This window comes from Pan troglodytes, chromosome 5 (assembly GCF_028858775.2).
Source record: "Pan troglodytes isolate AG18354 chromosome 5, NHGRI_mPanTro3-v2.0_pri, whole genome shotgun sequence".
Taxonomy (NCBI): domain Eukaryota; kingdom Metazoa; phylum Chordata; class Mammalia; order Primates; family Hominidae; genus Pan; species Pan troglodytes.
In genome coordinates, this window is record NC_072403.2 from 132,994,206 (window position 1) to 133,006,276 (window position 12,071).

The 12,071-nt window shown below is 30.9% G+C and overlaps 1 protein-coding gene across 4 annotated transcripts in view; it reads right to left on the minus strand.

The window, feature by feature from the left end:
* Positions 1 to 12,071, minus strand: part of TBC1D32 (TBC1 domain family member 32) — a 251,985-nt gene that overhangs the window by 24,449 nt on the left and 215,465 nt on the right. For all 4 annotated transcript variants that reach the window (XM_009451911.5, XM_063813400.1, XM_016956235.4 and 1 more), the window contains 4 exons: positions 10,969 to 11,038; positions 8,863 to 8,978; positions 8,310 to 8,464; positions 1,819 to 1,959 (listed from right to left, as the gene is read on the minus strand). In XM_009451911.5, coding sequence (XP_009450186.3) covers positions 1,819 to 1,959; positions 8,310 to 8,464; positions 8,863 to 8,978; positions 10,969 to 11,038 — 482 coding nt within the window. The remainder of the gene's footprint in view (positions 1 to 1,818; positions 1,960 to 8,309; positions 8,465 to 8,862; positions 8,979 to 10,968; positions 11,039 to 12,071) is intronic.

Below are 12,071 nucleotides of genomic sequence, written 5' to 3' on the forward strand. Positions count from 1 at the left end.
AATCTAAGGAATGCAAGGATATTTTACTATTAAGAAATCTATTACTGTATCACATAAAAATATCAAAGAAGTCCCAAGATCAACTTAATCTTAATCATAGAATATATTGGTGAAATTCAACACTATAATTTAATTAAAAGAAATGAGATAAAATTCAATACTTTAGAATCCAAGACTGGAAGGATTCTTCTATAGCACTGATGTAGAATAATTCTCTCTAATAGACTCTACTTAACGATAACATGCTGGATAATTTTTCAATAATTCAAGTCTAAAACATATAAGCAATTATGTAGAATTATTTTGGAAGAACTAGATAATTTAATAAAAATAAAATGAAACAAAGTACATTAACATTACAAAGATGGAGAAGATAAGTAAGTTGACACAAGTCTAGAAAAAATATAACAATGAATATAAAAAGATATATATTTAGTAATTATTAACCATAGCCAAAGAGAAAATAAAATTGAAACAGATCTCAAACTACACTCACTGGCAATATCTGTAATGAGAAATGTACCATATCCATGTGGAAAAAGAAATGGTTTTACTAGATATGATACAGAACAAACAAATGGAAAAGCTTACTATCTTCCTAGATAGACTGAGTATAATAACACAATTTTTCTCCAAGTAATTTATAATTTAACATAATAGCAATCTAAGTCTGATCCAAATTTAAATGGCCAGTTTAAATTGAGCAAACTCATCTCAAAGTATATGTAGTATATACAGAAATAGTTAATTAACTTTTTAGAGGAAAGTAGAAAGTAAATGATAGGCTTATTCTTACTCAACATTAAGACATAATACAAAGTTACAATAAGTAATATATAATTTAGGAATTGAAGCAATTTGGACAGTTGTTGCTACTTTAAAATATCTACAAATCAATAAGAAACACTCTAAGATAGGTGGGCAATTAATGAGATTCAATTAGTTAACAAAATTATGGACATATCATTAAACTTACTAATGTTCAAAGAAACACAAAATTTTTAAAAGGGTAACAATTTTCACCTATTAAATTAGTGATTAGTTTTGAAAAAACCAAATACCCAAACATGAAGAATAGGGACAGTCTTCATTTCCGTTAGGAGAATAAAATCAAATTCATTTGATAATATGAGTCACGAGCCTTAAAACTATTAATAGTTACAACTTTAGATGAAGTATCTCTGCTCTCTCAGACCCTGACCTAAAGATTTAATTCTAAAGACAGATGAAGGTTTAAACCCTACAATATTAATTTTAGCCTAATTATAACATAGTGAAGCAACAATGCACACCTCCACCAACGAAGGACTGGCTATACACAGAAAGAAGGATCTGTGGCTGTATATGACCACCAAGGTTGTGCACTGTGTAACTTGAGGCCCTAGAAAAAAACATTAATCCTTCCTAGATCCCGACAGTAGAAACCAAGCTGAGGCACACAGGTTAATCCGCGGGGATTTTTTGTTAGATAAGACACAGTATATCATATACGAAACAATGTTGGTAAGAATTCTTGCCCTCTGTTACCTCAGTTAATCACTGGCATTACGAAGCAAGTATTACTATCTCCATTAAAAAGCCTACATGTCATACAGACTTTCAGAAGGTCTATGCCCTGAATAGCTGAAATTCTGTGAATGGTAGAAAGCATTATAAAGCAAACTTACATCATAACAGGCCTGGGGAGAAAAGCTAGCTTGAGGATTTTAAATACACTTTTATTAATTTAAAGGTATTTCCTTATTTGATGAGAACACAGTTTTATTTGAAGACACTGAGATAAAGGAGTTGGAGAAATGCTACTCCCTTATGGATTACCTGTGATGGTGCAAAGCCAGACATGTGAAAAGCTGAAAACACAAGAGGCAACTCAGCCTTCAGTAGCATTTCAATATAATGGGTGCTGCAAAAATATACTGGATGGATGCCAGATTCTACAGTGTCATTAGGAAGGTAACTCTGCATAAAAGAGAAAAATTAAAAATTTTATTAATTTTATTATTTAATAAATATAGATCATTTAAAATAATCCAACATACCTATTTTCCTTTTGCTGTAAATTGCTGCTTCAAAATTAATATGGTGGCATAACAAATCACTGTAAATATAATTATGTAAAGTAAAAAGTCAGAATGTTAAACAGTGTTGAAAGAAGAAATTTTGATAAAGGCAGTGTTATATACCTTCCAAGACTCAGGAAAAAAGTTAATAATTTATAATCTTGGCAACTTAAATCCTTGTGGAAAGATGAGGAGGGCTGTTACATGAAAGAATAAATACACATATAAGTGAGTACATGAGTAATACTTTACATTTTAATACTAAGTGTACTGAAATATGCTTAATATTCTTGGCTTTGGCCAATGATTCTATAATGTCAAAGGATTTTAGCTTTGTCAGCTCTTGAAGATATTTGCATTGTACCCTTTACTATGTTGATACTAGCCTAAATCTGACCCTGTATTAATAATAATTCAAATTGGGAATGATTTGAGAAACTCATCTCTAAAACTGGGAAAGAAGTGCACAAGGCATTCCCATCAAGGTTCTCAGGCCAACTATTTTTCATAAAATTTATGTTTATTTCCATATAATTTTATATGGATAGTTACTTATATATATGTGAATATATACACACATCTATATTTACAAACATATTGTTTACTTTTTCAATTTAGTTCTTAGGTACAATTTATCATTGCAAATGATCAATAATGTACTGTGTATTACTATAAAGCCAACATATACCCATAATAATTGTTTTTTAACAAAGAGTAATAAACCTGAAGATACAATTTTAGGTAAAGAAAAACTGTTCAACTAGCAATTATATCAACAAAAAAAGTTAATCAAAGTAGATCTGAAGACTTTACATAATTAAAAGACTGCCAAAAAGGCATCTTATCTTCTTGCTTTTACTGGATACATCTTATTTTCAAACTTTTTAAATAAAGTTAATACTTTTAAATTAAAACAAATTAAACTCATAGCAATTATATGAGTTGAAATACAGAAGATTTATGTAAAGCCTTATTGCTAATGCTAGGATGCTTTTAAGAATTTAGGTTTGAGTTATACACTAAAGTTTCTGAAATCAGCAAGTTGATTTACAGTGGTTTTTCGGTTTTATAATTCATCATAAATGACTTATTTCACATTGCAGAAATATATATTTGTAGAAACATAAATATTTATGTAAATGTATATTTATGAAGGTTTCTCCAGGAGATACCTCACAGTACTTGAAAAAAACATTATTTTTGTGCATTAATGAATGAAGCATAGCACAGTAAATGGATATCTTGTAGCCAACTTTATATCGATATGTAGAACAAAAAGAAAACTTTTTACTGAGTTGTTAAAATAATAATATGGACTGAATGAGAAACAGTATCCATTAATTTATCTTCTTTCGTGAAATATTGCAATGTGTTTCACTAATGACTATTTGTAGAATGACTAAATCTAATAGGCATATATGAAAACAAAAATCAACTCATAAGTGTATTTTAGTTTTTCCATGCAAACTTAGGTAATAATTTTCTGAATACATGTCTAATAGTTGCATAAGAGTTCTATGTATAGGAAATGATTCATATGCAGTGTCTTTTCTAGGCTACATTAGAAATACCTTTAGAGTAGGTCCATTAAGAGATAAAGACAATAGATTTATTAATTATATTTTCAAGGAAAATAAGTTATTGTTATGTAATGGACTCCCTGAATTGAGGTAAGAGTTCTTCTACTCTTATAAATTAGACTCTGTTGGAAGAAAGTTTGCCATACTTTGTGGTAACACAGCTCCTGATACCAAGCCTTGCATAGAATAGATGCTCAACATATTATTGACTGAATGCCAAGAAGAAAATACACTAATGATTGCACACACAGACTGCACAGTATGCAATCATTAGTGTTTTTTCTTTTTGTCATAAAGTAAGCTCACTTATATAAAAAGTTTCATTAGTTGGTCTATTAATTACCATTTCATGCCTCTATTTTACAGTAAACATTGTTCATAAAACTAGATCAATAGTGAGAGCTCTAAGTCACATGAATATAATACAAGGTCTTCTGAATCATTAAATGATAAATTGTTTATTATACTTATAGAGTTTTGATGTAATTTGTTTATCACTCTCTGAAAGGACAGTAACTCTCTGTCCTGTTTACCACTCTCTGAAAAGACAGTCACCACTCTGTCAAAGGACAGTAACTCTTTATCATTCAGAATATTGGATTAATGGAACACATGCAGGACAACAGCATTTAGCATCATCTAATTAATAGTCTAATATATAAACTACGCTAAGACAAAGTGCAAAAAAATTGTCAATAAAGACATTGGCTTTGAGATCCTAGAAAGCGACATAACATGAAGCAAGGACTTTACAACATAACACTCTTCAGAATACTGTATATTACTTTAGTGATTAATAATAAAAGATTTATGCTTAAAAAAAAACAGTCTTAGTTTTTTTTCTTCCATTATAGATCTTTTGGGGAGTCATTTTATTCCTGATATTAAGAAAAAAAACTAGTTCTACTTTGCTATGAAAATTAAATAGAAAGACCCCACTAGAAAGATTTGAAACTCTCCAATTCAAATGGATTCAGTCTAGTCTGGTCCAGTCTAGTCCTCCATCTTTCAGACTTTGTGGGCAAAGGATGCGCCATGCTTTACAGCAATGTTGTAGTTAACTTGTGCATCATGCATAGAGGTAAACAAAAAATTTTGCAGATTTTTTAAAACTTTGATTCTATAATTCTAGATAATATCAATCTTTCTCCTCTCAGAAAAAAAATGGGAAAACTGAATCAGCAAATATGATTAAGACTTATAGTCACATATAAGAAAGGGAAGGGGTTTTACACTAGACATCTTTCCTACAAGTGATTGGTCACATGGCTTACATTTGTTGATGTTCTACAAAGGGGTAACAAGTATGTCATGCCATTCTAATAAGTGTAAAATTTAAATGTAAATTTATACTTGAATACAATTAGAATTTTTAAATCCATGAACTTTCTGAACTAGGTAATTGTTATTTTAAGAAGAGTAAGGGAAGGCTTCTGTAGTGATTACCCTATATTATAACTATTGCATGAATTTCCTGTTGAACTATATTACTTCATTTGAGCATTACTTTAGCCTGATTTATCATAAGTGGAGTTTTGTTTGTATGTGCATGTAAAATACTCTGGTTTTTATTTCAGTTTAATTAGATTTCCTTTTTCATATGCTTTTACAGAGAAAGGAAATTTATGATCACTACTTTAATTTATTCTTTGAAATTAGATATTTCTACTACGAAAATAATTTCCTGATTTTTAAAAATATATCATTTTATTAATGGCTTCAATGTTAACAACTGGCCAAACTCTGATTCTTGATCAAACTCCATAAAGAATAACTATTTCAATATTTACAAAGTTTTTTTCTTAGTAGCAAAGAATAATTGAAGATAATTTAATTAAATCAATACATTAAAGGGTTCTTCCGGTGTAAATGATTTCAAAGGATAATTTTTCAAACTATTTTTATCTCATATGAGTAATATAGTCATAGTTTATAAAATTTTAAGAACCTCAAATTAATTTTTCATTACTTCCTGTTTTGCTTATCCTAAGCTTATTTTTTTTTAAACCTTTTTAAGGTCATTTGTTTACAACATTCTTATGAATGCAGGGGATCTAATATCTTTCAAATACATTTTCTAGAGTAATAAAAGCTTACAGATCCTTACATATTTCTATTAAAATATTAATTTATGTGGCTCATGCCTGTAATCCCAGCACTTTGGGAGGCCGAGGCAGGCAGATCACAAAGTCAGGAGATCGAGACCATCCTGGCTAACACGGTGAAACCTGGTCTCTACTAAAAATACAAAACATTATCTGGGCGTGGTGGCAGGCACCTGTAGTCCCAGCTACTCGGGAGGCTGAGGCAGGAGAATGGCATGAATCCAGGAGGCGGAGCTTGCAGTGTGCCGAGATCATGCCACTGCAGTCCAGGCTGGGCGACAGAGTGAGACTCTGTCTCAAAAAAAAAAAAAATTTTTAAATATATATATATATATATATATAAATATATAAATTTACACACTCAACATACATTTATTGAGTGATTACTATGGGCCTATAGTTTGGGACACATCTATGAACAAAACAGAAAACTGTTTTCAAAGAACTTACATTAAGTGTACAGATAGATAAATAAATATTAGGACTTGATATAGGCTATAAAAAAGGTAAAAAAAAATAGGACAGGGTAATGAGGTTGGGGTAAGTAGAATTGAGGAAATAGGTTGATTTCTTTTGAGGTTGATTACAATAATGTGAGGCTGAGCTAAAGAAGGTAGACAAGTTTGTACTATCAACAGCTATAGCCAATGTGTCTGTCACCATGCTGCAGATTTGTTCATATTATCAAATTGCATAGAAACCATCACCACAATGTTTGAGACAATGGAACAAATGAAATAGAAAAGGTATCACTTTTAAATAATATATTAAGACTTACTGAATGTACTATCAAGTCAAGTGACATAGGGGAAATAGCAATTCAAAAGATTGTTAGTCAGAAACATTTATACTGTCGTATAAATGTAAGATATTAGTAGCAGCACTTAGCTAACAGTTCTAGATAGAATTCCTGTCGAGGAATCTTAACAGCATGTCATCTGTTTTACAAAGAAGCATCAAAACAAACTACTGGTAATAAAACATTCAACTTGATGTATTTGTAATTGAAAAGAAAAAATGATGCTATGGAAGGCACTGCATTAAGTCTTCACTGACAGTGTAGCTGCATCAGTAGAAAGGTGTCAAGGCTTTACATCAAGAGATCATTCCGAAAACCCCGAGCCAGTAATGTGTCACTCCCTTCCATTCATATATTCCATATTCAATGATGCTATCAAAATGGTAAGTCAAATAAAATTCAAGCTGCTGGAGTCCTGCTTGTTTTCAGTTTTATAGAAAGAAATGCTATCAGAACACAAGATCGTTGATGTTATGAAAAAAAGTACGATTTTATAGGCTCAAAGTATAAATGCAACTTTACAAAATTATGGTTCAATATGATTCACTTGATGTTTAGATGGTGTCATAATCTGAACACTAAAGGCAGAACTGTTAAGACTAGTGGAATGTAGACATTACTTTAAAATATTTCACAGAAGAATGAATGATTGGACACAAAATCCATACCCATTATCAAAAGATTTTCAACATTACATTTGAAAGTGAAAAAGAGAAAAGGCTGTTAGATGTTTTAAAATCTTCAAGTACAGTTTAAAGGAATAGAATTACTCAAATTCTGGTTAACAGCAGGAAAATAGTTCTACTGATTGCAGAAAAACTAGTGCATACTTTTTTTGCCATTAGTTTCTCTCTGTTCATGGGAGGAAAATTTCTCATTATGGTGAAGAACAAGAATTGGATGATCTTTTTAAGTAACTGTATATAGCTACTTGAAGCATAACATTATAAAATTTTAATATTTATTGTATTCCATGATGAATTGATTTTATTTTCCTTATCACAAATATATATTGTAAAAAACACCTAATGAATATTTTCATCTCCATATAGATACTTGCCAATCTCCTTAGTTTATCCTTGACTGTCATGTGATTTCACTGTCCAAATGCAACATGTCATGGAAAAGGTTTGAGAAACATTAGCATAGCTGATATTTTTGGCAGTTTCCCCTAGTTGGAAATCTTAACAGCAAGCAATAAACAAATAAATAAAATAAACATAAACATTATAAATTGATTGAGGGATATACTTACCTCTAAAGTAACCTCTGAGATTGCATAAAACTAGTAAAATCTTTTAAAATACATTACGATACTTTAATAAACACTCAGTATAGATTTACAAAATGTATATAATTTTCTATAGAAAATAGTTACAATATCTTCCTAATAAATGATTTTCTTATACCATAATCAGCCAGAGATTCTTTTTAACCAAGCAACAATACAAAACACAAGTCAATAGTTCTCTTTTTAGGTGCAGAATTTAACTGATATAACTATCATTTTAATTTCATTATCATGTTTCTACTTCATGAAGATGCTTCTAATATAAATCATTCAGTTACTATTAGGTAAGACACCAAGTATTTGAGAAAATGTCAAATCTATATAATCGAAGAGAATTAGTCAAAAAACATTCAAGTAGAAAAATGAGTATAATTTATTACAAAGTCCTTCACAAATAAAATTATGCCCCAGTGTATGTAAGTATAATGTTCTTAAAATTTCAAACCCTCCTTTAAAAACAGATTGAAGTCTTACAGAAATATGTAGCCTTGGCAACCAAAGAAAAGCAGAAGTCAGAAGCCTGGAAAATTGACGAAGAAATTGGAATGTTTTTTCTTTGTCTCCCAACATTATCATGAACAGAGAAGATACAAACCAGTCATGGCCAGCATAATTCCCTTGCAGGCAGACTGAAAAATACAGTTAAGAAAACTTTACAATATTTTGTAAGATAAAATATTAAAATTCTGTAAATAAAATGGATATATTAAATAAAAAGGCAGACATTCTTATTCTGAATTTATGAAACCTAGTTTTTAAATATTCTTAGACATGTCTGAAAATACATTCTAATGTCTTTATTCAGTTTAAGATTCAATGAATGAGACTAAATATAATGATTACAACTCAATTTAACAAAATTCATATTTAAAATACAGAATAAAATACTGTAAGAATATATCATAACAAATCACTAATATAGCTTAAAGTACTACTTTACTATAAATGTGTCAAGGTATATCATCAAAGAATCATGAAAAATATGTGAAAAAAATTAAGCTATTGTGAATATACTCAAAAAGGATATGAAGAGAAGATTTTATGGAAGTTTGCTGCTGTTTCAGGAATCTCTCACAATGCTTTAAAACCCAGGTAAGATCATTTTCTGCACCATCTTTTAAGAGATTGAGGAATTTGCCATACCTATATTAAAAGCCCACAAAACATAAAACATATTAGGTCTTGCATTGAATGTTTTAAAATTACTTCTTTTAGCATAACTATGTTATACAGAGCACTTATGAAAGATTAGCTCTCAATATATGTTTCTGATGATTATGATATATTTGGATTAACAGTATTCATCTGGCAAATACTGATAATTTTAAAGGAAGATGAAACAGTAATGAGAGAACATGATGATATCCTGTAGATGAAACGTATAATATAAGCATTTTTTCCTGAACTTAATCTAAAACATGGAATGTTGACAGGTTAGTTTTACAAAATGTTGAGTCTAGAAGTACCTTTAGAGTTCAAACAGTCTAATGGTCCTAAATGGAGGTGGTACTTCCCTCAGGGGCCACTCTGGAAATTTGTAGGACTATTTTTGATTGTCATAGTGACTAGGGGGCACTACTGGTACTTAATGAGCAAGGGCCAGGTGATTAGACATGGGAGAGTCCTGAACAGCAACTTGCAAATGTCCTATTTGTTACTGGTATGGATGAAAAAGTTGTTTATAATTGTCTGAAACTAGTTCTGTCTTACAAAAACTTCTGTACTTTTTAGTATACATACAATGCAACTATGTATAAATCAAGCAAAGGTAGTGCTTTTGTAATTTTTCTTTTGTACTTCTGTACTTTTGAAACCTTACAAATAATTGTTCACCATTTTTTAAAAAGTCTCTTTTTAAAGAGACTTGGTGGCTCACACCCGTAATCCCAGCACTTTGGGAGGCCGAGGTGGGTGGATCATGAGGTCAGGAGTTTGAGACCAGCCTGACCAACATGGTGAAAACCCATCTCTGCTAAAAATACAAAAATTAGCTGGGCATGGTGGCATGCACCTGTAATCCCAGCTACTCAGCAGCCTGAGGCAGGAGAATCGCCTGAACCTGGGAGGCAGAGGCTGCAGTAAGCCGAGATCGTGCCACTGCACTCCAGCCTGGGTGACAGAGCGAGATTCCATCACACACACACACACAAAATCTCTTTGCTTGTGGCCACACTGTAGTATTTGAGGCACGAAAGAAAAATCCGTCTGTATTTGTAGCTGCTGGAGTCACAATGATTTTACACTTGGATGCCAGCTATATCTTATACTGTAATATATTCAAACATTTCATAATAACTTCGCTTATTTCTTACAAATAAGATATTATATTGAGTTAAAAAATAGGTGACTAGCCTGCTTATATTATCTACGAAGTCCATTTCAGAATAGCAATAGGGCATTATAAAATATTTGTATAAAAAGCAGGCACAACATCACAAAACATAATTAAGAGAATCATATGCCCTATGTGATACAGGCATGTAAGTTCAAATTATTAAAAAAATCACTTTCATCATGCTGTGAATTTATAAAAATACCCAGCTTTTTAAACAAATCTTACATGTATCTTTTTAAAATTTGATTCTGAAGATGACCCTATAAGTAAAATGGGAATGTTAAAATCCCCATTTAATAAGCAAGAAAGGGAAGTTTCAAGGTTTCAGTCCTTAACTCTCTGCTCACTGTTTAGCTTACCTGTTTCTTTTCAAAATTACAACTTGAGTATTAAAAATTCAAACTGCAATAAGTTTTTTAATTTTAACTTCTGCATCTGTCCTTCAGGTACTTTTGTACTCATCACCATGGAATTAATCATATTCTAGAAAATAGTATGACTGTGTTACCAACGTGCTGACTTTTACAATGTTATTTTTGTAAAAAACCTGATAGTCATGAGGGCTTAAACACACTGTAATTGGCCTCTGGAATAACAATGAACTGTAACTGATTTACCTAGAGAGGTAATTTAATCATGTGCCAATATCCTCAAAAACAAAGTCATTTTCCGAATGATAAACTCTGCATTTAAAGTATACAAAATAGTTGGTTGTTAAATTAAATACTACTGAGCACATATGAGGCAGATAAAACAAATTCTAGAAATGCACAAGGGAGCTATTTCCCTATAATATACCTGACAGTCATTTTAATGCCAAGCTGCTGCACAGATGAAAGACTTTCATTCTTCACATTTGCATCAGTAGCTAAAGACAATAGAAAACTGAGTTATAAAGTGTATAAAAGTTTGCATAATAATCACATTTTAATTGAAAATTGATGAAAGCAATATTTTTACATATTTTAATGTGAATTTTGAAAACACTGATGAATTTATTCTTTTAGGAACTGTCAGTTACATTTTCAAAGGAATTAACAGAAAACTTTTTACAAATAACTTTTTCCCATAAAAAGCATTGGAAAACATATTAAATACATAACAATAGTAGTTTTAAAACAATCTATTTTACTTGGCTCTCAGAATAAAAAGAGCCATTGACCCAAAAAGTGGTCTAGAAATACTACTTTCATCATGCAATGCATACATAAAACTCTGAATTACAAATATATACAAGAATAGTTATTTCCTTCCTGATACTAATCTTTAAGTAATCAGTGTTCCACTTTTAATGTATGGTAATGTATGAGGGTAGAATGAATGAATTTCTTCCTGCAGGCCAAGTTTTCTTTGCGAAGTAGTTGTTGTAATCATCTAACCAAAAGTGAAGAAAGGGTTAGTTATATTTTATACTGTAATATATCCAAACATTTCATAATGAATCACTTTTCATTTATTTCTTATAAATAAGATAGTGATTAGTTTGCTTATATTATCTACAAAGTCCATTTCAGAATAGAAATAGCATAGTACAGAGGACTGCAGGTGAGGCTGAAAGTCTGGATTAGTTCTTGAGAACAGTAGAGGACCAAACTAACAGTGAACCCTCAAAGGCACAACTAAATAGCATTCAGGGTCTAGCTGAAACTTTCAATTTCTGGCTGAGAAAACTGTAGCATGCATACATACACACAAACACATGAACACACAATGCATGCACACACAATTAAGAGACTCATCACATAGTTATCTAGTGGTAGAGAAGACCAAAACCTAGGTTTTCAGAATATCATGAAGTCTTTTTTTTTTCCTTCATTACACATTGGTGTTTCTCATACTATCAGTATAATCTATTTCACTTCCAGGCTCATTCATCCCCTTAGTAAATCATCTCTGATATA